General features: G+C 41.2%; 1 protein-coding gene across 2 annotated transcripts; it reads right to left on the bottom strand.

Annotated features, from left to right (window-relative positions):
* Positions 1–1509: 1509 nt before the first annotated feature.
* Positions 1510–25447, bottom strand: znf408 (zinc finger protein 408). Of its 2 annotated transcripts, none has more exons than XM_085277292.1 (9): positions 25322–25447; positions 23293–23578; positions 18481–18539; positions 16571–16770; positions 10912–11669; positions 9423–9632; positions 8997–9120; positions 6184–6417; positions 1510–3547 (listed from the first exon to the last, which is right to left on the bottom strand). In XM_085277292.1, the coding sequence occupies exons 2-9, from the start codon at positions 23572–23574 to the stop codon at positions 2937–2939; spliced, it is 2478 nt and encodes an 825-aa protein (XP_085133418.1). In that variant the 5' UTR covers positions 23575–23578; positions 25322–25447; the 3' UTR covers positions 1510–2936. The 2 variants fall into 2 exon arrangements, with proteins under 2 accessions (XP_085133418.1, XP_085133427.1); XM_085277301.1 differs by lacking the exon at positions 25322–25447 and adding an exon at positions 25164–25246.
* Positions 25448–27701: the final 2254 nt, after the last annotated feature.

Genomic DNA, 27701 nt, shown 5'->3' with positions numbered 1-27701 from the left:
GTTAATGAACTTTCTCACAGCTACGCTGTCGTCCGTGCCTGCGTTTGGGTACAAATCCTCCTCCTCCAGATGATCTGCCTCCCAGATTGTGACAGTTAGATCATACAAGAAGATTGTCGGCTGGTTTTATTAAATTATATTTTATTTATCTTGTTTCATTTCTTATTATCATCTTGGCCTTCACATTAACAGCTTAGCACGTCCTTTCTTCTTTACACCCATCGTCTGATACTTACTGGAGTCCAGTTTATGGGGACAACAGTCTGATGCCCAGACCACTCTACCATGAATTATTCCAAAGCCTGTAGAAATCTGCCCCAGGGCTTCGATCTGGTGGGACATTTCCCCATCACCTCACATGCCTCCAATACTATCAGACAGAGTGAGCCTCACTCTGTCTTTAAGGCTGAGCCCAGAGTCTCTGCAGAAAAGCTGGATCTGCTTGTATCCCCAGTCTCAGTCTCCTGGTTCTAAGACAGCAGACAGTAGTGTTTTAAAAAAACTGTGACAGCCTCAGGTTCTTCTTTGGTTTTTGTGTCTCTTAGCTTCGTAAGGCTTCTTTTCTTCACTTCTACATATGAATTAAAGTGAAGTAAGTCTAGACTACTCTAGTGGCTGTGTATATTTCCAAGGACTAAACAGAAAGATTGTAAATTGTGGAGTAGATGAAAGTGACTCTAAAAACATTATTCAGACAGCTCGCTTTATGATATAGACTTTGTCTGGATGGACATATTTGCCATTTCCCCTCCAACATTAAATACCCCACAGTGCAGTGTAATGTGCATGAGTTTAAACTCCATCCACAATATGAAGAGCAAAACGTGAATGGGTCTGAATTGATGGGCTGCAAAATGATACTTTTTGGATACTTTCTAATGCTTTTCTTCTTCCTGCCTTCATCAGCTTTGGGAGACATTTTCATTCCTTTTGAGAGCCGATGGTAGAAAGGTGAAGGAAATGAGGTGAAAGAGAGGGGATGACATGCAACATAAGTTCTCCAGGCAGCCTCCAACCACAGACACTGCAATTACATGGTGACTGCCTTAAGCCCTGAAGCCTGTGAGTGCCCCTAAGTCTGCTTAACCTCCCAAGAATGCATTTTTCAAAACAGAAATTGCACAAGTGCTTCCTCTCACTATTACATGAGAAAACAGCCTAATATATAGCCACCACCTAAAGCACACCTTACAACATGTATCCTAATGTGGAAATTTGAATTGTGCTCATCCCTACGGTCCAGGCTCCTTGTCACTCACAATAGTTGTCTGTATATACGTCTGTGTGGGTCTATTATCTTAGTGAAGTGTTTATTTTAAGATTCAGGCCTCAAATCTTTGCACAGTGCCGCATGTTCTCCTGTCATTTCCACGGGGGAATTAGTTAGATCCCATTTGTTCGAACAGCCTTTTGTCTTTAATGATGAGTGGGATCCCTGATTGAAGCGCACCTTTATAACATGGCATCCTACACAGAGAGAATACAACAAAGGAGGAAAGGTTAGATTAAAGGTCAAACACCCATTTATTCTCATCATTTGTCTTTGCAGGCCTGACTGCCATGTACAACAGCACAAGGACAGAATCTTACATAACAGCCTATTTTAGACCTCAAGTGATAAAAGAACACGTGGACAAAGCTCATAACACAACTGCAATATAAAGGTGTCCTTCCCAGAACAACGAGTGTAAAAAGTTTAGCTAGAAAAACAACAGTTAATGGATTTAAATCCAGTCCTCTGAGAATGTAGACAGAACTGTGTCAGCTGTTACAGCTGCTCTCTGCCAAAGTCTAATCTGCCCTTCCTGGTCTGGTTTGCACCTTACTGTAAATCTTCTGTATTTACGTGTAGACATTGATCGGCCTGAGATACGCCCACCTCCTCAAGAATGTTCTTGTTGTGAAGTTGTTTTTCTTAACCATGGAGAGGTAGACTTTTTGGTATTGCTGACAAGTTCAACAGTTAATGCAATACTTTGGATAAACCCCTTGAGTTAAAGCTGAAAGTCTGCACTTTAATCATATTTTGACTGTTTGATTTACAGTTCTCTGTATCATCATAGAGCAGCAAGATTACAAAAACGATATCATCGTCTAAAACCTCACGTACACACAGTTGTGGTCAAAAATTTGCATACACTCATCATGGTCATGAATATCATGGTAAGTCTGGGCTTTAATAACTTTAAACAACAAGAATTTGGAGCACGATCAAAAGAAGCCTAATGGATGATTTCTATGTAACTGCAGACTCTCAGATCTGTAACTGGACATAAGTATGATGTGTCAGCATATTTCCAAGGTCTGTAGGACGACCAAATCTGTCACCCAAACAGGAATCTGTTTAGGAACAACCCAGGAACCAGTAAGCCTTAAATCTTCCATGAACTGGCAGCTGCTGGAGCACCAGCACCACGAGTGAAGCCAGTTACTGTAATGGACTGATTGTGCCAACCAAGAATGAAGCCTCTGCTACAAAACATACATGAGCTCGACTGACATGTGCAGCCGCCTTCTGGAGAAAGTTTTATGGTCAAACGAGACAAAGATTGAGCTCTTTGGTTATAATGACAAGACCCTGTTTTTATTTTGTTTCTTTTAACTCAAGATAATAACCAAGTAAATGCAGAGGATTTGATGCCAATTTTACAGCATAAGTGCTGCACATCAACAGTAAATGTCAGCACTGGGTGTCAACAGTTCGCTCGTGTTCAGAGCTTTTTCTATACACCCACACTTTCCTGTACAGAAGGCAGACAAGTAAGTGTGCATCGTTTGATGGCAGCTAATCCATCAAATTAGTTCACAGCTGTTCTGTAAAGGTCGTTCAATGGCAATAAAACGTACCAAAATAAATAAACCGTTGATGAGGTAGGTTAGAGGAAGGGCCTAAATACTAAAGATGTCCTCAAAGGGTTCAGAAGCCATGATCACAGCTACACTGTGTTTATCTCTACTGTCTGAGCAACAGAGCAAAGTCCACTTCCTTCTTCCTGTAAGATCAGGAGCTCTCCTACCCCCTGCTGCCCGTGGACCACAATGCACTGCTCTGCGCTTTCCGATATCAAAACCTCCACCAGCTCCTGTTCTGTCCCTGCAGGCAGCGAGCCCTCCGAGGTGAAGAGCAGAGGAGTGGAGCTTGGCGCTGACAGGTCGTCTGTGTGGACGTACACGACGGCGTGCTGGATGTTAGCTACGCTATCTCCCTCTCCTTTTTCTTGTGATCTTCTCTGCTTGACCTCACCTCCGTCCTTCTCTGCTGTGCCCTGAGGGATGAAGTTCTTCTTGGGTCTGCCTCTGATTGGCTTTGGGTGACTGCATCCTGAACTTGCTAACTCTTGTGGAACCTCCTGATTTCTGGTGTGCATCTCCTCTCCACGTCCTTCTTCTTCCTCTTTTTGAACTCCTCCGTCTGTCCTGTGCTGAGCTTGGTGCCTCAGCAGACTTTGTCTCACAGTGTAAGAAGCGCCGCAGTGGCAGGTGTATGGTTTCTCCTTCATGTGGGCCGACTTCACGTGCCTCCTCAACTTGGTAGCCAACGTGTAGCCTAGACAGAAAATTCAAAAGTACATTTCAAATGCAAAGATTTACCAAACATGAATATACAATCTGCTGACTCAGATTAGCAGCTCGTAAATCAAAAGTATACCCTGCTTTATCCTCCTTTTTCACTTTAATGGCTGGTGTAGTATATCTATATATTTGTCAGGGTCAAACTTTAGCAAATTCAGAGCATAAAGTTACAGTTCAAGCTGCACAACATGTCTCTACACATGAGCTGAGCATGATTAATCCAAGGTCATCTGTCATCAGAAAAGCACAAAGAGCAGAAAACAAATTAAACGTGGATGATGGAAGATGAGCTGACTCGTTGTTTGCAGCTGTGTTGCTTTTTACACCTGTATTGTTTTTTGTACAGTGGACGTCTGATTTCATAACCCATCATTATTTTTAATGCAATTTACAAAATCAAGAAAAATCTGATATATTACAGCCGTTGTATGTAAAGCACTCAAGGCCTGTGTTTATCTAAGAAATATGATCCTCTGGAAAAAAGCTTTAAACTAAGAACAGCTCATTATTCTCTGGCTTGTAGAACCATCTTTAGTAACTTGAAGAAATCATTTTCTTCATTAGTCTCTCACGTCGATGTGGAGGAGTTTCAGCTCACTCTTCTTTACAACATGGCTTCAGTTCATTGAGGACTGTCGACATTCATCTATCTTAAGGTCATGTTAGAGCATTTTAATCAGGTCTGGACTAACTGGGCCTGGAGTGCTTGGAATCTTTATCCTGCGGCCAAGCTCCATCTCACACACACCGACTGCAGAGTACTTCAGTGTACGGGGGAGGTCACGATCAACCGTGACTACAAGGTGCCCACCGCTCCACCACCCTGCCTGGCAGATGATGAGGTGTTTATTTCTCACCAGTTATGGCCAAACATGTCCTCGTATTTGTCCAAAGGACTTTGTTCCATGTTCTGTTTAGAGAGACGAGGCTTTCAGTTCAGTCTTTTTTTGATTTAACTGTCATGAACTTTTACATTTAACATACTCGTGAGAGCTGTAGAGCCTCAGGTGTAGCTGTTTGTCTGAGCTTTGCACAGTTTGAGCCTGGGTGGATCTGTTTGGATGTGCACTCCTGGGAAGACTGCGGCTTCATATTAACACACACCTACATGCAGCACACTGTCAAACCTCCTGCTTTTAGGGAGTCAGGCTCACTTATACATTTGATCATCAACACCTGCCTCTTATTTAGGGTGCACTTGTTTCTTCACAGGACTGTAAAGAGTACTCTGAAAGTTCTTCTTCACAACACTAAATAACCCTTCATGTATCTGTCAGTAATATAACGTCCATGCTCACTGCTGTAAATACAAGAACAGAATTAAATGAGGTATAAATACATCTCAGTTGTCCGTGAGAGATAAAATGTTTCTTGCATGTGCTGGACATCAATAATAAAACCCTGAACTTGATGGATGCATACTTTCTGTTTGATGCTTCGTAAAAAGAAAGCTGGCCCAAGTTGTAACGAGTAGTTTGTGTTTTCCAGTCATGCATGCAGGACACAACGTTTGCAGATGAGTGAGACAAACGAGGCTATTTGGAGGGAAATTGTCCAACTTGCCTCATTTTAGGTTCAGCTGCAGTTTTTAACAAAAAAATAATTTCTAGTTCTTTGACAAAATAACAAAACAGAATATAATGTATATAAGGAGGCCTAGTGCTTGACACGCACTGTTGGTTATATCGATGCTTGTTTTGACTCTTAAACCATCTTTAAGTGGTTCACTGATCTGACGGATGGTAACACAGACACCAGTTTTTTCTTGTGGATGAAGGGTTAGCAGGTTTCTGAGATTGGTGCGGTGCTCTTACTGTTGGCTTATTTATTCGTCTTTTCAGGCTCGTAAATGTGCACATTATTTTTTTACACCTTTAAATGCACAATGACTTGCTAAATATAAATGAATGCCTTTAAATCAATAGTAATCATTTTCCTTATATTGAGTCATGTGTATTTTTGCACACATACTGTAGTTGTGCTTCATTTGTTTGTAGTAAGAGGGAGAATACATCTCTACGTTTGATTCAGATTTTGACTCTTCAGGGTTTGATTTGAGGCTTTTGTGTTTAAAGGTTTAGTTGTTAATATCGATCACCCTACAGCGTGACTGAAAAGCCTCCCGACTAATGCCTTGTGGTGTGTGTGGTCTAAATGTGGGTTTCTCATAGTGTCGTTTTCAGAGGTTTTAAAGTGCATTTAATTAGAGCTCCTACTCTATAGCTTACTTCTCTGAATCCATAAGGCTTGTGTTTTTCTATTTAATGTACTCAACTTACTGGTTTTCCAACTGGGATAGTATATATAAAGCATACTGTGCTACACAGAGTTACAAGATGCCACAGAGGTAATTATGCAGAATTATACATTTATACACATTACAGGACTTGAGGGATTTCTCATCCTGTTTCATCCAGGCTGGGTGACGGGGGCAGCAGCCTAAGCCGAGAAGCTCAGACCTCCCTCTCCCCGGCCACCTCCTCTGGCTTATCCGTGGAACACGAGGCGTTCCCAGGTCAGCCGAGAGCGTGTCCTGGGTCTGCTGCAGAGCCTCATTCCTTGCTTTAAAAAAATGATTTGACTTATAAAGCTTTAATATGCAGCTCTAACCTTTTCCACAGATAGGGCAGCAATGGGGTCTTTCTCCCGTGTGCAGTCTCTCGTGGGACCTTAGGCTGTGGGGGTCCCTCAGCGATTTTCCGCAGTAGCTACAGAGAAAACCGCCTCCGGTGTGGGAGAACATGTGCCGACGCAGCTCCGGTTTTTGGGAGAATGTCTGACTGCACTCTGAGCAGGAGAACGGCTTCTCTCCATTGTGGATTCTCAAGTGGCACTCAAGGTTTCCTGCACACACAAACAGACAGAGACAGTTGCTTATTAAAAGGGAGGGGTCGGGGGGGCTGTAGCAGCAGTGGGAGCAGGGGAATGATGCATTTGTCCAGTAACGTGTTGGTGGTGTCACTTTGACGAATGGAAAGATAAACTGCAGGAATTGATCACAGCTGGAAGCGACATCGAGTGGAAGGAAAACAGCAGGGTAACAGTCACTTATTGAAAAAAATGATGACGTCAGTGTGACCAGAACAAATGTGACATTTTGGGAAACACTTTACAACAGTAAGAAAGTAACACTTTTACTTTTCAGCAGCGTATCGAGTTGAGAAGATCAATATCAATTTGATCTGTGTGTGTAAACAGTTTGGTTCAGGGAGACGACTAACACTGAAAACCTGCTTCATTTATGACACTGCAGTTTGAGCATTTCTGTGTTTCCATTAAACTGTTTTCCTGTTATCCAAATCAAAGGTCTCACTTTCACATCTATGGACAATTAACTGAACCCCACTAACTGCTTGTCTTTGACCTGTGGGAGGAGACAACCCACGCACACAGAAAGGCCACAGGGTGGCGTCACACTCGGCACTTTCAGTGATATCCTGGGACACGACTTTAACAAAATGTCTCTCGTCTCATTTTGCTTTCACTTTCATGATGATGCCTTTATAGCATCTGTGAGAAATGACCAGCAGAGTGAAATTATGAATTATAAGAATTTAGCGATTGTGATTCCCTTATCTATTTTACTTATTGATTTCAATCCTAATTGATTCACTTATCATTTCTCATTGTGCTCTCAGCTTAGCATTAGCTTGCAAAGAGCTGAAGTAGCATGATGCAACTTTACTGCTGCACTCTTGTCCTTTTGTGTAATAAACATAAAAACTTACACGCATATTGTAGTGCAAGAGCAGCAGGACCGACAGGCAAGCAGACCAACAATTCCAAGGAACTGGACTACTGGGAACCAATTCTCTATAAGGACTGGTTTTTGATTCCCATATTCACCAGCCAATTCAATTCTTACTAACACATCTACATTAAAAAAGCTGCTGCCCCCCCCCCCCCCCCCCAGAAGAAAAGAGCAGCAGCTCTGACTGCCTCTGAGTGACTGAGCTCCTCAGCATATGTCAAAGGCTGAGCCCACAGAGTCCTTCTTAGATTAATAGACACATTGATGATTTATTGATCCCTGTTATATCAGCAGGATAAAGAAATAAAAATAGCACAGTCCACAATAAATGAGCACAGTGAAGTGCCACAGGTGCATAGTGAGGGTCTTATACTGTGAGAAAATCCAAATCAAAGAGTAAAAAGTAAAACTAAGGATTTGCATTAATAAATAATATGTCCCCTATAAATCAAAGAAACTGCTGCAAGAAGATATAATACAGAATCTATTAAGCCCGACAGGTGTGTTCACCTGTGACAGAAAGGAGAGTTACTGTACAGCTGCAGGAATGATTTCTGCCTCATGGCAGCACCAGGGAGAAGCAGCTCTGCTGCCTCAGTGGAGCAGGTGAAATTATGGACTTCATCAATCATCTTCCTCACTGCATAGTGTACAAATGTAATATTGGGTTCTCTTCAATGATGTTTTAGGTCATATCTATGGAGAAATATAGAATAGTCTAAAAACTGCCGAAAAAACGATCAATGTTCTCAAATAAACTGTGGCAAAACAGGAAGCCGGTATATTTTATAATCGTGCTAAAGTACACTAATCAGCTGATTGTTAGTTTGTGTGGCGCCCCCTACAGCGGCGGGGTATAGACCTTTTTTTATTTTTATTGCACAAAAGGATGCGTTGGTAAAGTGCAAACTGCACACAGGACAGAAACAGCTGTGCTGGAAGCATCTGCACATGTAGCCTATAGGTTTATTTTGTTAAATGTAATAAACACACAATGAAGTGAACCAACAGCACTATCTGTCTACATCTAGATTCAGGCATTCCTACAGGCTTCATTTACCTTGTTTAGTATTTGTTAATTGTGTCAAAATGTTGCTTTAGAGTTTGCTGCAGCACATATATGAAGCGCCTCGAGGCGACTCTTGTTGTGATTTGGCGCTATATGAATAAAATTGAATTGAATCATAGAGACAACCATGCAATCTGAAATAAAGAGCACCCTCGTTAAAGTCGGACGAACTGATTACACCTGATAATAAAATATTAGCAGGCCGGTTATTAAAGAGAAGCAGTGTGAGTTTAGATCATGCAGTTACTAATGATCATAAAACAAAAACCTTCTGACTGCCAACAGGCAGCGTGACAGAGAATCTCACTGCTGGTCTGAAAGCTGAAATGACTTTGACAGTCACAGAGTTTCAACTAAAATATGCAGACTTATGGCTAAAACAGCTGTTTGCATTTTTTCTGTCTCTTTTCTGCTCATCATATATTTTCTTTAATTATGAAGAAGTGACTTATGAAGCAGGTATGTCTGACAAATTTATTACATTTTCTTATATTAAAACCAGACCTGGTGTTCTGTAAAAAGTTGGCCATTTCCAGCCGAGCACATCTGACCAGTGATCAGCTTGTTGCAGCTGAAGGATCACACCCACGCCTCGGACGTTACCTTTCTGACTGAAGCACTTCCCACAGTGCTGACAGATGTGAGGTTTTTCCCCCGTGTGGAGTTTCATGTGGTTCCTCAGAGAGCCCGAGTTAGCCAGAAGCTTGCGGCAGACTGTGCACTGCACCTGGGAGAGGAGAAACACAAAAGCAGCACGTCTTCTTTCCTTCTTATTAAACATTTTCACTTCAAACTGCTGTTCAAGGAGGAAAAAGAAGGAAAACAAGACTGGCGTGTAAATTTAAAGATGCTACGTGAGTGATTTCAAACTGTGGTGCTGAGACACAAACAACACTGGGAAACAGCTTTCTTCACTGCACACAGAAGGAAATGAATCAATTGTATGCACTGTCCTCCTTATTAAAATTACTTGAAAATGTCGGCGCATGTGAGAGAACAAACACCTAACAGGGTGGAACTCTTCCCTACCTTAGGAGGCTGAGTGTAGCTCATTCTACTGCAGTGAAGGAGGCGGTGGATGCGTAGGGATGGGCGTCGTGCGAATGCCTTCCCACAGTGCTCACAGGTATAAGGTTTCTCCCCCGTGTGCAGGACCATGTGCTCCTTCAGGTCCCGCTTCAGGCCATACGTCTTCTCACAGTGAGGACAGGAGAAGGGACGCTCCCCGCGGTGACTCATCTACACATAAATAGATTTTATACAATATTTAACTCAATCTGTTTCTTCTTGTTGAGTGGATCATCTGCCTCCCCCGCACCCTACCCCAAGCATCTTCTCCTCACACACCGGCCCTCTGCATGTCCACCTTCTCTTCCTCCTTTCCTCCTGCCTGGCAGCTCAACCTTTCTACTACCCCTCCTCTCCATGCACATGTCCAAACCATCTCAGCCTCTCAAACTTTGTCTCCAATCCACTCAACCTGACCCCCCAAAAACATTCTGGTGTGCAATTCAGAGGCCACTTTTTCTACTCCTTGGCACAACACTTTTTGTGTCCACCACTCAGAATAAAAAAGAAATAAAAACATTTAAAAACTGTGTTTTTACTTTACTTTTACTGTACTGGAGGAGAGGAATCATTCAGGGACTCAAAGCCTGGACATAAAAAAGGACACGCTGAACAGCACGGAGAGAAACAAAGATGTGTGAGGATGTCTACAGGTGTAAGCAACCTGCCTGTGGTTTAGCATCCAGACTTTCCAAAAAATCTTACAAGTTGCTCTGACCCTGTACGGTCTCAGATGAACAACAGCACTTTGAGTGGAAATTGCTGCAGTGACAATTTACTGCTTTTTAAATGCACTTTTCCTAGAAAAGTGCATTTAAGACCCTTTGTAAGGACCTCCATCCAACCTGATTTTTCTCAAACTTCAGCTCATCGCAGACATATTGCTGTACTGTGTATATACAGATCAGCCACAGCATTCTGATCACTACCTCAATCATTTGGATTTTGTATTCAAGAAGAGGAGAAAATAAGAGAATAAGAGGAGAAAAGGGAGCAACTGGGTAAAAAAAGAAAGGCATGAAATGAAAGAAGAGGCTTTTGATCTGGTTCTAATAAAGTGTTTTCCAACTTTTTTTTTTATTTTTTAACACTACCTACACTGACACTTTACATCATTCAAATAAATACTTTTTGTGCAGCCCCTCAGTTCACCCAGTGTCAGAAACAAGCTGATGTACTTTCATTCCCTCTCACTATAAAACACCTTTCTTCTGATTGGTTGCTCCTTATGACATCATTCAAAGCCAGGACTGAAAACAACTGTCTGAAACAGAGCGTTTGGAACAATCTGGAGCCAGTGTCACAAGCTTTATTTGTATATAAGTGAACCTCCTAACTGTAACTATATTAACTATATTTAATATGTGCATTCACCATCATGCGGTGTACTTATGAGATAAAATTAAGGAGTCGAAATAAAGGACTAGTCAGTAAGCTGACTGAGTGATACCTGATGAGCCTTGAAGCTTTCTGCTGACGTGTAGTTTTTCCCACACTCCTGGCAAGTGAAAGGCTTCTCATCCGTGTGACTGAACTGGTGTTTCTTCAAGTGGCCGATCTGGTAGAACCTTTTACCACATATGGGACACTTGTAGCGCCTCTCTCTGGTCTCTGAATGCCACATATGGGCGACTCCATCGGGACAAAGCACTGCAGCCATCTCACCTTCTGGTATCTCTGTTGAGCTTTTTCCATCTTTGGTGGAGGTCTGGCTCTGTGCCTCTAGGCGTTTGGATGAGTCGGGGCGGGCATGGAGTCGCTTCACCCGGCTGTTCAGGCAGTGAACCCGTCGGGGTTTAGCAGCCAGGCGGGAGCTGCAGCGGACAGGAGCGGGTGCAGGGAAGTCTCTGGGCTCTGCCATTATTCCTTCAGCAGAGTTACAGTGTGGCTGACTGTCCACAGGAGACGGGACACTGTCTTTGTTACCAGTTGCTGCTGTGTCATTATCAGGTGTCCTGTCTGTTACACTGTCTGTGGTATCGTCCTGCTGTCTGTCATAGTCTGGACTCGGCTCCGACAGCACCCCCTTGACTCTCTTCCTCCCTTGTGTAATTGGGTGACTCCTCTCGATGCATCTTTTGGGGTTTCTATCTTCATCTTCTGCATCATCCTGCATTTTCTCTTCCTGTTTGTTAGCTGTCACTTCTTTATTGATTGACACACTGGCAGCTGTGGCTTCTGAGTGGTCTCTCTGCTCCACCTTCTCTCCTGACCAATAGAAATACAGTGAAGCTGTCAAAAACACCACAAATTCTCTGTTTCCAGCTTTAAATATCGAGAAATCTGCATTTGCTGCTTTTTTCTGCCTTATATCATGGTAAACTGAATATTTTGAGGTTTTTGTGATTTGAGTTGGAGAACAATCAGTCCCTGTTGGCTTTCAAAGGGCAGAGCACTTCCACACATGTTTTTCAGTAGGAGGCTGTAGCTGGTTGCTTAGCCTACAATAAAGACACAGGTAACTAATACACCTCACAAACTAAACAAAGAGCTATAATATGATTTTACAGAGGTTAACAAATCAGATCATTTCTTAAGCTAGGCTTAAACTAGTTGGCTTCCTGCTGTGGTTACCACAAGACAGTGGCTTTTAAGCTAGTTCTTCCCCTGCCTCCAGTAATTATGCTAAGCTAAGCTAACAGGCTACTGATGGCAGCCTCAGGAGGAGGAAAGTGCCGTCAACTTCCTCATCTAAGCATGGATACAATCATGTTATGTTGGAAACATCATTTTACTGTACAGCATAAATGTCAGTGTTAAATTATTCTTTACTTCATTGCTTAATTATCACATAATTTTTAACAAGCTATTGCTAGCTCATTCTGGCTAATGTAGCAATTGGTTAAAACATCTAGAATTCAGAACTATCAGATTTCAGACACTGCAGCATTTTTTACATTTTGTATTGCAATACTATGCCATGAGTTTTTAAGAAGTTAAACATGGGGGACTGCAGCTGCGTCTTCCTCCCATATTAATCCTCCTATCGTCAGTATGGACAGTGCTCATCGTTGCCTTCTTTTTTCTTACCGTGCTCACTGTATTCTCAGTAAAAAAAATCAAATATATCTTTACATTAAAGATGGACACAGTCATTGGACAGACACCCACTGAACTGTGGCTGCCACAGCATGTCAGGTTTTAAACAAGATGGCAGGATTATGGTATGGATCTCACTCAGAAATCAATAATCGTTCACAGAGCACAACCTGAATCTACTTTGATCCTTTATACACATCCTGTGGCTGACAGTCATTCAATTTGTGCAACACTGCTGTGCCCATAAATGTCACCTCTGCTGACACGGCTCAGTAATCTGGTAAAATTCCAAGCGTTAAAGATTCCAGTTGTCCAGCCTGTATGCCCAAAGACCGGATTTCAAAATGCACACATCAGGTTTACTGTGAAGTAGGACTTTAACTTACGGGGGGCAAAAAAAATTAAACCTTATTTTGGGGCCACAGTGCCAACCTTTATGTTTTACTGGACTGGTAATTCTACGCTGTTACGACCCGGCTCAAAAGCCGCAACATAAAAAAAAGGAGATGAATAACAGAGTGTGGGTGAGAAGAGGTTTCATCCTAAAATGGAAAACCAGGTTGGCTAAAATGGCTGGTGCCACCAAGGCAAAGACTAGTGCACTGCCGGAAAGCTTGCCTCAGGTATGCTTTTATCCACACCTGACTAGGTGTGGCCAATTAGCACCAGCTGAAAACACTGAGACGATTAAAAGCTGCAGAGGGACGTAACATACGCACACACTTTTGATTTTCCACTGACTGAGATTATAATCATAATACTTGATGGTAAATTAGGTTTTCTGGACTCATAAATATAAATACTCCAATTTACCAAACTAACCCACTGGAAGTTGTCTCCTCAGTCATTCTACTCAGTGACTTGAATATGAAGTGTACTGAAGAAAAACTCAACTTTACAGTAACTGTTTATGCTGTGCTTCTACAGCCTTTTTCCACATTCACTGCAGCCCTGTGTAGACTTGACAGAGATGCGTGTGAGGATGCCAGTGGTACCTCGGCCAGTCTTTAACCTAGCAAATGTGCACTTGTTAGTGCAAAGTGATGATGGTGATGGTTTGCAACTTTGCTGTCACTGACAGCCCAGTTATTTAAGCTCTCACATTTAAAGCAACTGAAGTCTGAATGCTAGAACACAGTTTTTGTATCCTAGCAACAATGAGCGCTTGACAGAAGTGCTCAGAAAATGAGGTCGTAGGCACTTAACACGGAAACAGCAGCCTGTGGACACGAGCCCCATCTGGAAAATAACTCTGTTCAACAAGTGCAGCACAAGAAAAACTGAGCTGTTGTAACCGTCTGTCTTTTATCTCTGGACTGCAGTGAAACATGGACTAAACCAGCTTCAGAACTAATGCCTAAATACGGCAAAGCTTTTGTGCCTCAATTATATCTGTATCACTGTATTTATGTTAATGTTGTGCCTTTATGTCCTAAATATCCACCGAGCACCGCTGTGCTGTCCGTGCGCTAATTAGGTTTAGAAACAAATGTCTTTACTGCATTTAATGACTTACAAACCCATATTTAGACAAACACATACTACTTATGGACAGTAGTTGTCTGGTTTATGATTTGCTTGCTGTGTTTTTCTTCTGGAAGGATTTCAAATATTTTCCATCTATTTCATTGCTTACCTTTGTTCTTTCATTATTTCTTGTTCATTTTAATTCCTTTATGTACTCGTTATTTTATTCTTTATATTGCAATTTTCTTTCCCCCCTCTAAATCTAATTACTATCTGCCACCACAGCAATGTAACCTCCCTGCAGGGATCAATTGCTTTTATCTTATTATCTTTCATTTAGCATTCAAAATTGTGTTGGAAATGCATTTGAGATTTATAGCTTTATAGCACAAGTTTAATAAGACATCCACAGTCTGGTGCTTTTGGGTATTTTCTGCATGAAGCTCCTCCTCAGTGTCCCATCGATCACAGCATATAACACATCACTCCTCCACAAACATAAATAATAAAAGATAAGCAGAGCTGGAGAGTATATTATTGTCTCTAAAACAAATAAGCTCAACATTTGTTTCCTTCCATTTTCCCTTTTAATTAATGCATTCTGTGTTCCAGATTTTTTTTTACATCTACTAATTATTAATCCCGAGCTTCCATCCTAGTTTTCAGTGACTTTTATCTGACTGCAGAGATTTTTCAGCGTGCAGTTCTCGGCTGAAACTAAATGATGCTGTTAAACATGAAAATAATGTTGACATAGAAGCTGAGACATTCAAGTCTCAGACCTACGAATTGGAAAATGTCCCCCTCGATCCTGCAGGTGAAGCACATAAATCAGTATAGAGAGAAAACTGCACCTTACCCACTCGAACTTCTGTTTGCGCACTTCACAACAACAGCTATATGAAGTACAAGAAGTACTCCAAGTACTCCAAGAGTACGACTATTTCCAGCAAATGTGTCTGATTTGTTAACTCATTTTGACATTTGCAAAGGGTTGGATACACAAAGATATATCTATGCAACTTTATCCAGAAACCATCCACCTAGTTGTGCTCGTTTATGCAACTTTACAGTCAGCCGATCATGTGATCCTGGTTTAATACATAAACTCTTACAGATACGGATCAGGAGCCACAGATACATGAACATGTAATAACTGAAAGGGCAAAATGTTATCGCAGACGTTGACAGGCTGGTTTCTGATGCTGCTGATCTCCTGGGATCTTCATCGCAGCAGCACTGAAATGTCTTGTTCATGAGAAGCATTGGGAACTCAGATTACGACTTTCTAACTGCACTGAGCAGAGACAGCCACACAACGGTTGACAAAACTACAGAAACAGTAAGCTGCAGTGGGTTTAAGCTCAACCAAACTAGACTGCTGAAGAGTGGAAGTAAGGAGACTTTACTGCTAAAAGTCATTTTATGAATTGAATCCACATATCATCATAACAACAGGCTGATGCTTGTGTTACAGTGTTTTTAACATTAGGACGATCAGCATAACGAGACAATCCCTCGAATAGCCTGTTGATGTCACCACAGCTTTCCTTGGAGGCCAGACGACCTGATTACAAACATCATCTTCTTTTGGCTAATGCTTAGCCTAGTTTAGTGTAATTTAACTTGTTTGCTAGAAAGCTAATCCTAATAAGGAGCCACATCTGTTTTTTTATTTGTCATTATGTAGAGTTTGTAGCTAGCTGCTCACTGTTGGATTTTTAAGACAGCATTAAGGCGATGCATTGAAAAGCAGCATAAGCATCATATTCTTTGGATTTTCACAGAAACCACTTCATTCAGACAGAAGTAACGAGCTAATACGAAGGCCACATGAAGTTGGGAGGTCTGTAGTGGCTAAATCTGCAGAAAGTCTGCAAATCTGCAAATCTGTCTCAGCACCGCTCATTTTACTGGGACTCTCCACCATTTGACCTTAGAACTGAAGAAGCTTCAGGAAAATATTTAGTATACACATCCAGAAATGCATACACTATTATATATTGTACATATATTTATTAGTTTCAGGTTGGCCATTCTTGTATTTTGCTCGTTTGTGTTGTTGTGTTTGCACATCTCTGTTGCTTGTGGGGCTCGCACACAAGAATTTCACTCGCATGTGCTGTGCCACTGTGCCTGCACATGTGATGTGACAATAAAAGTGATTTGATTTGATTTGATTTGGATGAGAGGTCAAATGTCTTCAAGCAACTTAAAGAAGTCCAGACGCTTTTCTTTCCAAGCTCCTTAGACAGCTTAAGAAGAAAGACGTTCTCTAGGACCGGTGAGGGACAAACCCGAGCGAAAAAGACGATAAATATTGGATTTGAAACTGTTAGTGAAACAGAAACTCTTCCTTGCAGATGACAGAAGATGTTGGTCTCTGTGTTAAATAGATAAATAAACCTTTAATCATCTCATATATTAAATGTATTTTAATTGGCTGTGATTTTATTTTAACATGCTGCAAAGTTCTGTGACGATGCAGTTAAAAAAGACAAATACAGATCTGAGTAAAAATCCAACTGAGAAAAAGCTCTAATATTCCTAATATAACATAAATGACAGACTCTGACATGAGGAGACCGTGTTCTCGCTCTCACCTGTATGTCCAGCGGAGTCACCACGAACATGTGAACACACTTTTCCCACGCTGTCAGCGTACAGCAGCAGCTCTGTTCCCGGCTGGATGTCCCGACACAGACGCAGACGGACATCCACACACTCGCCCTCGCACACATCCCCCCACACACACTGCACCGACACGTTCTGCTGGGCTCTGCTTGGTGCCTGGCAGGCAAAGCTGGGGGAATTCAACAGAAATACATACTAAAGAAAAATGTATATAATCAGAGAAGCTCCCAGAATTTATAATGCATTATTGCATTTGATTACTGAGAATTAGGGCAAAAAGGCTGAATGCCAACATAATGTATGTGAGGTGATGCATAATGTGGCAGCAGAGTCTATTTGATTACTCTTTATTTTCTTTGTCTGTGTTTGAGTCTCTGATGACCCATCGCAGGAGACAAGCGTCAGAATGTGATGGTAATATTTGTGTTTCCAGTTTCAGTCAGTGAGAGATAAATGGTCCAGTTTTCAATCAGGGAACTGTGGAGTACACTGCCTGCAGGAGGAGGTAATGTGGACGACATGCAGGCTGCAGCACTGAAAAAACAAACCACCTGGTAGAAACTTCCAGAATGGACGGAGATGGCTGAGGAACAGGAAGTTTCAAATAGTGATGCAGGTACACGTACCTGAGTCTAGTAGAATATCTAAGCCTGAATATTTTCAGGAGAAAATCAACGTCTCCCAGTTTGTCTTGTTTCTGCTTCTATTGCATAAGTCACGATGGTAAAATCCAGACTCCAGGCTTACTGAACCAAATCACAATCAATCAGAATACTCCAATAATAAATTACACTGAATGTGACATTGAATCACATCACCTCCATGCATGCTGGACATTCACGGACCCACTCAATGAATATTACACAAACTTTGTGTCCTTTGTGCTGAAATATCTTAACAGTTATTACCTGCTAACTATACTTAGACTGCACTGTCATGAATTATAATAACATTATTAGCCTTTAGATTAGTGCAATCATTCAATGTCAGGTATTTGAATAAGCAATTATTAATATTTTACCATTTTATTTCCCTGGTACATGGAAATTATCACGCTAACTTGTGTTATTTTTATACAGAGTGTATTTGTTTGCTGAATAAATAAAGGAACGTTGCATTTAAGGAAGTCCAGCCTGTTCAGCCTCCTCTGTTTTACTGGGTGAGCTCAGTCACTGTGCATCTGAAGTCCAAATGTGATACTGGACAAAGTAGGTAACCCTCACAATGAATACAGCCTGTGACTTTTTAAGAACTGCAACTCTGTACTGTTAGCATGCTAGCATTGTCTGTGGGACAATGTTAGCATGCTAATGTTACCTTCTGGACAAAGAACCATTGTAAATAAACTTCTGGTCAACCACAAGTTTAAATGTTGCTAGTTGGTTAAACTACTCATTAGTTTTTTTGGTTTATTTAACGTACACCAGCCGATAATGGTTGTAAGATGTTAGCAACCACATGCTAGCAGGCAGATAGCAGCAACGCCTAGCTCCTTTTCTTTGTGACAGGAAGTTGTGAACATGGCGTTCATAAAACCAACCAGACTGACGTGTAACCACACTGAGTGCAGGGTTTGCCACACTGGCATTGGCACACGGCGCCACACGTGTTCATGACATTTGAAAGCCACTTTAATGATTAGAGAAGCAGTTTCACATGCATCAGGAGTATTTGCAGGGACAGTGTTTGACCTCACCCATTACATCCTGCTCAGTTTTCATAGGTCTACTATACACTACTACAGTTCCTGTAGGACAGTGATGGACGTGACAAATTTGATCTGTTTTTATTTCAGTGGCAATAAATCAGAGGAGGAAGTGTTTGATTTCACTGTCCAAAATAAATCAGATTAAATGTCTGCTTTGAAAAACTGACTTACTTGACCCAGACGGCTCTTTGTATGGAAGCATCTCGAGTTGCTGCTTTCACCACTGAAGCCTGGAAAACACAGTTAATATATGTTTTATAATTCACACACCGTCTCCCATCCTGCACCGGGACTGACTCTGCCATACGAGGATGAAATATGTACTTTTATTATAATGTTCAGAATTGTGATAAGTACCCTCCCGTCTGTCTCAGAGGGGCAGCTTGTGCATTGTACGTGGATTGATCGAGGTGCCCTTGCAAATTATCTGTGAGAAATCTTTTTTTTAAAGATTAATCACAGATAAAGCAACGCATCGCTGACCAGATCTCTTCATGTTTTTTCTCTTTAAAACGTTTGGTAGAAATTACAAGCACTGATTCATTATCTTCCCACAGGGTCTGCACTTAATTAAGCAGAAACACTCCCATTTACTGCTCTTGCTCCGTCTGCTGCCGACACAGCACGGCATCCGACAAAAGCTCCCACACAATGTGAAATCGTTATGAAGCATCTCAAGGCTAACCCCACAATGAGATGCCTCAGTCAGCCAGGAGGGATTCAGGTCTGAGATTTCACTCTGCTGGAACGACGCTCGAACGTTTCTTTTCTTACAGGATCAGCGTGTTTGCTGAAGAGTGCTTACTGCTTTTGTCCTGCAGAGCTGATGTGACGAGCTCAGGTGCAGCCACGATTCAGGCCCAAAGATGAGATAATTGAAGGTTTCTGTACAGGTTAAATTTAATGACTGGCGATTTGTTCTATCTCTGCTCAATGTTAAGCATGCAGAGAGAAACACTATTATCACATGCACTTATGATGGCAGCGCTTTAAAGGGCATTAAAGCAACAATTTGTCCCACAGCTGAGAGTCAGCTGCATCATAAAGACACAAAGCTTTGAGGCAGGAGGAAGGAGTAGAGCTGTGAAATAAACACCGAGACAATAAAGAGTCCAAAATCACACACAAACAAATCAGACTGCCGCCCCTTATTGAACTTGACACTAATTTAGTTCACTTTTCAAGTTTGATTTTTCACTCATTCTACATGCAGTAAATATTCAGCACATTCATCCATGTCCCGGCTTAACCACAGGGCACTGGAGCTTAACCCAGCTTCCACTGGGTGAGGTGGGAGAACACGCTAGAGGAGCGCCAACACAGACAGTATAAAACATGGATGGGGCTTCCAGGTGGGAGGCGACAGCCACAGCTCCCAAAAAACACTTCTAGAAAAAAATGGAGGATCATCTGTGGTATGAAACTGCATGCTCATTGGCTAACGAGCTGTCACTCACATGTCGTTAGCCAATGATCGAACAAGAGGGTGTGAACCTCAGTGTTTGTAAATCACAGATTTATGTGATGAAAAATGATCTTTTTCAATGATATTTTTTAATGCTCGTTGGTGGTATTCACAGAGTATTTTACTGTATTTTATTAAATATCCATATATATACAAAATCACCATGAAAAATATTGCGATTTTATCCCGTATCAGTTTTTTCTCCATCCCTAGTGATGCTCATGAACATTAACTGTGCACAATAACCAGAGGAACACATTTCTGAATTTTGAAAGTAAAAACTTTTTCAGGCTTTTACAAATTAAAGGTCACTATGAACAAAAACAGAGAGATATTTTCAGTGAACCGTACAAACAGATTCATGTGAAAATCAGCTCCAGATTATAGCTTTGGAAACAGAGGGGTCGAAATATCAGATACATTAAAACAAAAGGAAAAAGAATAAACATAAAAAGGAAGTTCGCAGTAATCAACAATCTCAAGGAAGTGAAAAGATTTTAGCTGGAAAAATATGATTTTTTCTTGTGTTACTAATATTAAAAGCAAACGACGGTGGTGACAGCAGGCAGACAGCACAGTGTGTGTGTGGGGTGTGTGTGTGTGGGGTGTTTTATACGTGTGTGTGTGTGTGGGGGGGGGGGGGGGGGGGGGGTGTTTGTGTGTGATATTGTCCACTGGTGGTAAAAAAGCTGTCACAAAGAAAGTGACTGCTTTCACCTCACCTGCAGCAGACACTACCTTCTGATAAGTTCAGTGGTTACAGAATGACGAGTGACGTCCTGCCTTCCTGTGGGATAGCTCACTCATCATCACTCACTAGGGCTGTGCGATATGACCAAACTCTCATATCCTGATATAAAACATCCATCGTCCCGATAACGATATAAATCACAAAAAATGTAATGTAATATTTTCTGTAAATTCTGTGAATCTCGGGTTGCTGAAGTGTTTCCAGCTGGGCGTCATGTAGCTGGAGTCGGGTGTTTTAACTGATGCATGAAACTGCACATTTTTAGACATAGGTTGTATCGGCTGCTGTTTTCTTTGTGAGTATTTATTACACGGCGTGCTGCAGGGAAAAGCCTGTTCTAACGTTTGAGTCTAAGGTTTATTTTTTAGCACCTGACGGCTCTTTTTGGCTTCTCATCCGTAAACACTCTGCATCTTTCACGTGATTCCGTTTATTTTGAAAAGTCTCAACAGGATCTTGAGCTTTATTGTGAAAGGTTTATGTGGAAAATAAACAAGCGGACACGTGACGCGATGGTTTTACTGTCGTTGTTGCTAACAGTTTATTTTGCGACACCACGAAACAAACGATAGACATTTTTATATCGTCATCTGATACATATCGTTATATGGAACACTCACTATGTAATCATAGTTTGAATGCAGTGTACTTTCTTTTTAGCGTGACTCTTTGGCTGCAGGCTGTACTCTCTGCTCAGATTCAGCCTGAGAAAACAATCAGTGCAAACAGGTAATGACCCGAGCAGAGCAGAGGTCCTCAGAGCTGAATCCTGAAAGACCCACAAACAGGCAACAAATGAAGGCAGCTGCTGTAAAGGCCTGGCAGAGGAAAAGAAGCATTTTGTGATGTTTGTGGTTTTGAAGGATTTTCATCCAACTGTTAAAATTGTGTGTGTGTGTGTGTGTGTGTGTGTGTGTGTGTGTGTGTGTGTGTGTGTGTGTGTGTGTGTCCGTGTGTTTAGCCTGTGGGAAGATTTTGTACCTGTAAAAACCCCAGAATGAAAAATAAAAGTCAGTCATTTCAAACACAACTTAATTGTTCGACTTAGAATCCACTATAACAGCGTGCAGAGCCAGTAATGTGTCACTGTCCCAAAGCTTAGGGACCTAAGTGTCATTTAAAAGTTCAGTTGCTGCTTCACCCGTTCTCTCTCCCTACAGGCTGATTTGCTGGCCACTGCTCTGCCAGTCTGTGATATCATTCAGCTGCACCTCCTGTCGTTTTTTTCCTCCCACCATCGGGACTCCAGCTCTGCGATGTCACTGAGGACAAGATGTTTGACTTTTACTGGATCAACAGTGTCTGTTTATTTCTGTGAGACAGAATCACTGAAAAGACTTTCAGGAACACCAGTGTGTGTTTACTCTCCTCACTTCCTTACATACCACATGCACAGAATCCAGATCTGTAGCTTGTTTTTGTCTCTGTCAGGCTTACAGTTCTTACACAGCCAAAACAATGTCATGAATCATGATTCACCTGCTGGTCCAACATATATTCTTCTGCACATGCAGCTTTCTTTACATGTCTGAGGCCTTCCACAGCTATTTAGCATGTTTGAACTGGACAGGTGAATACTTGGAGGTAAGTACTTGTCTACAAGATTGTGAGGATAAAGCCAGATGTCTGTCTCTGTGTAACTCTTGGCTACGAGCAGAGAATAATAACAGGAATGTAACCAATGCAGAGGCTTCTTGCGTGAAGACCTTGAAAAAGCAAGCAGCTGTGACATGACGCCGTTGCTGCTCGGGCCAAATAACAGGCTTGTCAGTGAAGCTTCTCGATACTGTCGGTTTAGCGTTCTGGCAACCTCCAGGGCTGAAAAATAAAGCCAACACAGAGGTGCCAAAAACTTCATGTCCTGGAGTTTTGGCTGGCTCCAAACGCGTTTCAATCTCCAAAAAGGCCCATGTTAACATGGCCAATTTGACAGCATTAAAAAGTTTTTTTTACAGCTCTGTACAAAGAGTGGTGTTGGCCTCTGTGGATGGTTTAACCCCTTCATAACAGCTCTATGGTTTCCCTCCAGAGCGACAAAGGAGTGCTGATACAGAGAGCTGTAGCTGCTAGCTGCCCCACAGGCCTCACCTCCACTCATTCAAGTTACTCAACTGGGCAGTTCACACACAGTACAGGTGGTAGTTTAAGTTTAGCAAGCATTTGATTGGTCTTTTGCCCAACCCTAAACAGCAGTGTCTACATGTGTGAGTCACACACATACAGCTTATAGATGCAGCTCGCTGATATCGGAGCAGTTCCCCCTCTCATCCAAATATGCTCACCGTCACTGTATCCAAAACAAAAAACCAACACGGCTGTGGCTAAGACGCTGAAGCTTCAAAGTACAGAGTGCAGAAATCTACAATGGGTAGGGTCACTTCATTATGTCCATCTTTTATATACAGTCTGTGATTTTCTCCAAACACTAATACCTTACAGTAGCAAGATCAGACTCCAAACAACTTGAACAATCTCTCCAAACAGCAGCCTATTTGCTATTATCTCCCTGCATTATATGTTAGCTTTGCACACCAGCTGCTGGTACTGCATGCTGAAGCAAACAGAGAACAACAAAGTGCACTGAGTGGATGAAAATAAGGACATGAAAGTGTGCTCACTGATAGCCAGTGCAGATATTCAGATCTGGAAATATTTATAAAATAGGCCCAAATGAAAAATATACACTTCTCCTTCAAAATCAAGCACAGTCAATATTAAAAGTGACTATAGCCCACTCTGTCTGCATACTGTGAGCACTGTGCATTACCTGTTCTTCCTCTGTTCTCGTGGCCTGATCTCTTTCGGTCTCAAAGTTTGTGGCGAGTTTGCCGTCTTCACTGTGAATTTCCGGCTCAGCGTGATACTCTGAGGCCCACTCAATGTCCCCGTCTCTCCCCAGCAGGGATCCAGCCTCCAGTGAGCGTCCGACCCACCAAAGCCCCAGCCTGCCCTCGTGGAGACGTGAGGGGCCTACAGCAAAGCCACAGGGAAGCGACGAGTAGAGAAATGAAGCAAGAGCAGATGGGACGGGAGGACCGAGAAAGGCCATCGAGCTGTAGAGAACAATACGAAGCAGGTTACAGGCACGAGTTAAACCAAGGATAACGTTGTAAACTTGCAACGCTGTGCTGCACATATTTGGCACTGCAGAAGATCTAAGCGTCCAATGAACCACTTTCATTCCAGCTCACTTCCACCACTGTTTACAATAGCTTTTAAACAACAACTAATTTTTACACTACAATTCATTCTTTATTGTACTTCATTTGAACTCTACTTTTGAACGCTTATTTGGATCCCTCTTGAATTTTTGCAGAATACTTAAAAGTTCCTGCTGACGTTCAAGATTATTTTTTAGTTGAAATGCTGCTGTAGTTAAAATGCAGCCTTCTGACTGTAATTCCAGGGGCTCATCAAAACTATAGCATTAACAATGTAGGCATTATAGCTACCAAATGAAAAATTCTTAAAGATACAAAACACCCTGTAAAGCTCAGATATACCGAAAGGTCTGTAAGACAACAAGCTGTATCTGAAGGCAGGTGCAGCAAAGGTCCAGGAGAGGATCTCAAGGGATGAAACACATCACTGGACAAGGTCCATGGATTCTGCAAAGGATTTTTATCCTAGTATTAAAGTATCTTTCATATTTATAACTTAATGTTGCTATATCTCAATATTATATACTAATACTGTTAAGTCTGTGTAAAAGGAGGGGGTATTAAAAAAGTTCAAAACTGGTTAATGCACTATTTGTAAATTATATTTCAGTTTTATTTCCATTTGCAGAAACCAAATATCATTATAACCATCTAATGCTCAAATATAGCTACAACCGGTCATTTCAACAGAGGTGGACTGACTCGTTTAAAGATGCACCATCAAAACTTTGGACTTTTTCTTTTCATCTTGAAAATTGTTGCACTGTTTGTAGTATTTACTTCTCACGTTGTATATTTGACTCTCACCTCTGATTATCTGAAAGGATACTGCTTTAACCTCCTAGGACGTGGCGTCCACATATGTGGACATCACATTTTGGGCTGTCTAGCCACAATGCTAAATTTTACACATTTAGGTGTAAACATGTTCACACGTTTGAAGTAGCACTTCTGGACAAATGTTTCGTGTTTCGTGCGATGTTCAGAAATCTTTGACAATATTTTTACACTGTCACAGACATACGTCTTCCTGCAGCTGTTAGCAGCATTTCAAATGAGCCATACTGCTCAAAGAGGCACAACTGGGGTTTTTTTTTTTTAACTCAGGACACCAAAATAAAGACACCAAATAAAGAGTTTTGCACATCATTTTTTAAATGTGACTTAGTGTTCTATCGAAATTTAAAGCGAATGTCCTCATATGTGGATATCAGTTTTCTCAGAAACTACATCAGGTAAAAAAAAAACATTCTTTGTTTTCAATCAGCCCAAATAGCAAAGAGAAATTAAAAATGCATGCCATGAAAGAGTTCGGGTCTCAGGTTGAGCAGGACTAACGCAGGGAACACGCATTTCTGGCCAACTGTGATCGCTACAGCTGCGCTCCTAGGTTAGCGGCAAAGCGTTTGGCTCAGTGTAAGCAGTGCAGTCTCATACAGCGGACCGTGGACTTGGTCCGTTCGTTCAAGGCACCTACGTTGCTGTGAAAGTCAACAGTAACTACTGGTGTCGATGTTTTACAGCCACCAACTTTTCAGCCCGCGTAGCGTTGGTTAGCTAACTAACTAGCAAAAGTCCGTGAACCACAAACGACTTTCGAAGTTATTTCTAGAATTATAATAAATGTGTACATACACAGTGAGCGGTCGCTATCTCGAACAGATAGTTTATTATAACACTATATGTATTCCGCTTGAAACTCTGGGAAAGCCATCGTTATCCAGCAAAAGAAAACATCAACCAAAATCCGCGTCTTCTATTGTCCGACCTGGAAACTCAAACAGTTCTTTGGTTCCGGACCGGAGACAAGGTTCCCTCTCTCTGTCTCTTTCTTTCGCTCTCTCTCTCTCTCTCTCTCTCCCCCTCTCTCTCCCCCCCCTCTCTCTCTGGAATCTAATGTCCAATAATTATATTTATAAGCAATTTTTTTTAGTTATTGTCACACTTTTACTTTATATTTCAGTTTTTATATATTTATAAAAGTATTAAAATTATCTACTACATATGTTTATATGTGTTATATATTGTACATATTATATATTTTTTGTTTCTTTTTTGCGCTATTTTGAGCCAGGAAATAGTTATTTTTTTCTGCACTGTTTAGTGTATAGACTGGATGGCAATGAAGTCTATCTATCAATACAGTAATTTCTAATGGTAAAAATAAAAATAAAAAGAGTAAAATTAGTCTTTAATTGCATGCACATAAAAATACATATCTATACCTCAAAAACGTAACGTTTGTGACATTTTACTAACTATTTTTATATTTCTATGTTAGCTGTATAAATTCAGTCCTATTTGTCAGACAGACTAGGCAAAAACTGCTGATCATAGAGGGGTGGAAGGCATGATGAGAATCCATATTTTGTGCTTATCTGGATAATTTTGGGGGGCATTTGCAGAGGAGTATCCTTTACTTTAGATTTTTAATAATAAAGGCCTTGAGATGAGGCATTGTTTGTCTGATTGAGTGCTGCCCTTAACTGTCAGATTAAGGTTTTTGTTTGTTTTTGTTTTTAAGAAAGAAAAAGAAAAGAAATAAATAATATTGCATAAAAGCACACAGGCAAACATTTCCAAACCATTCCCATAAAGCAGTATGCACCATCTGCACAAAAGTATGAACACGATGAATCATTTATTTTTCAGACTAACCTGAATTTCAAAAAGAACTAATCTACACAAATAAATAATCTACGCGAATAATAACATTTAATAATCCTAGATAAAGAAGTCTCATTCATGACGTCCACACAAAGTATACTAGTCGTCTACAGGTAATCCCCCAGGTTATACTAAGGGGTGACGTTTTGGATTCCTCATGGTAAAAAAAAAAAGAAAAGAAAAAAGGTCACAGCTGCAACTCAGAGCTGGCAGCAGCACCACACCATCTAGTGGTCATTCATATATATAGCTTGGGAGGTAGACAGTCTGCATCACACGTTTTTCAGTTTAACTTACGCCACCATAGTTTCCCCAGTAGATGGATAAACTGCAAGTGGAGAGTGGATGAGGTTTGAAAAGAGAAGGAGGAAGAAGTCTTTTTAGTAAATGTAGCAGATTTGTAGCGATGTAGAACAGAACTATGGGATGTATGCACATTTCAAGATATCTTAGAATCAACATTAGCTATATGTGCAAAACTTTCATCATGAATTAATTGTGATTAACCACAACTAAGGCCTCCACCAAAGAACTCCAAGGCTCATCTCATTTGCCAAAAGAAAAAATATGAACATGCTCAAAAACCTTCCAGAAATTCCAACGTGAAAGACTCACTGCCAGTCATCACAAACGCTTGATTGCAGGTCTTGGTGTCAAGGTTGACACAACCAGTTATTAAATTTAAGAGAAAATTACTTTTTCACACATGGCTTTCCCTTAATAAATGAAATGATCATTTAAAAACTGCATTTTGTATTTACTCAGGTTACTTTTGTCTCACGTTAAAACTGTTCTTATGATCTGAAACATGTAAATATGTCACAAATGTGCAAAAAAAACCCAAAAAACAAATACTTTTTCAAGGCAGCGCATATGCATCCGATTTATTTCAGCTCAGAGTCTCCACGCTGCTGGGTGGTGCACCTTTCTCACAGATGTCTGTTCCCTCGCTACCTGCCAGTTTGATCCCCCCTTTGAGTGCTCAGGAAGAACAGAAAGCACCATATATGTGAGAAGCAGTCCAATGGAAAGATCGATGGTTTTGCATGAAGCTGTTTGGTGCTGAATGAAATGATGTCAGATCTGCTATTACAGTTCATAATTTGAACTCCGACAAGCAAATCAGTATTTCTTATTGGCTGCAATCATAGTAACAGCTTGCTAAAAATAACAATTACAAACATTTTACCATTTCATTTTTTGCTAATATAGAAGTGCAAAACATGTTTAGAGCAGAGATGATTCATCTCAAGGGCGGCGATGTTTCTGTTGCTGGACACTGTTGAAAGAACCTTATTCAGAGACAAGGCAGCACTCACCACATGCATCCCACCCTGTTGGGTAAATA

The sequence above is a fragment of the Mchenga conophoros genome, linkage group LG1, assembly GCF_057382185.1.
Source record: "Mchenga conophoros isolate Kocher_MC1m ecotype Shallow Benthic linkage group LG1, M_conophoros_male_GT1.1, whole genome shotgun sequence".
Lineage (NCBI taxonomy): Eukaryota > Metazoa > Chordata > Actinopteri > Cichliformes > Cichlidae > Mchenga > Mchenga conophoros.
The sequence above is the reverse complement of the archived record's forward strand: the minus strand, read 5'-3'. Positions and strand labels throughout refer to the sequence as shown.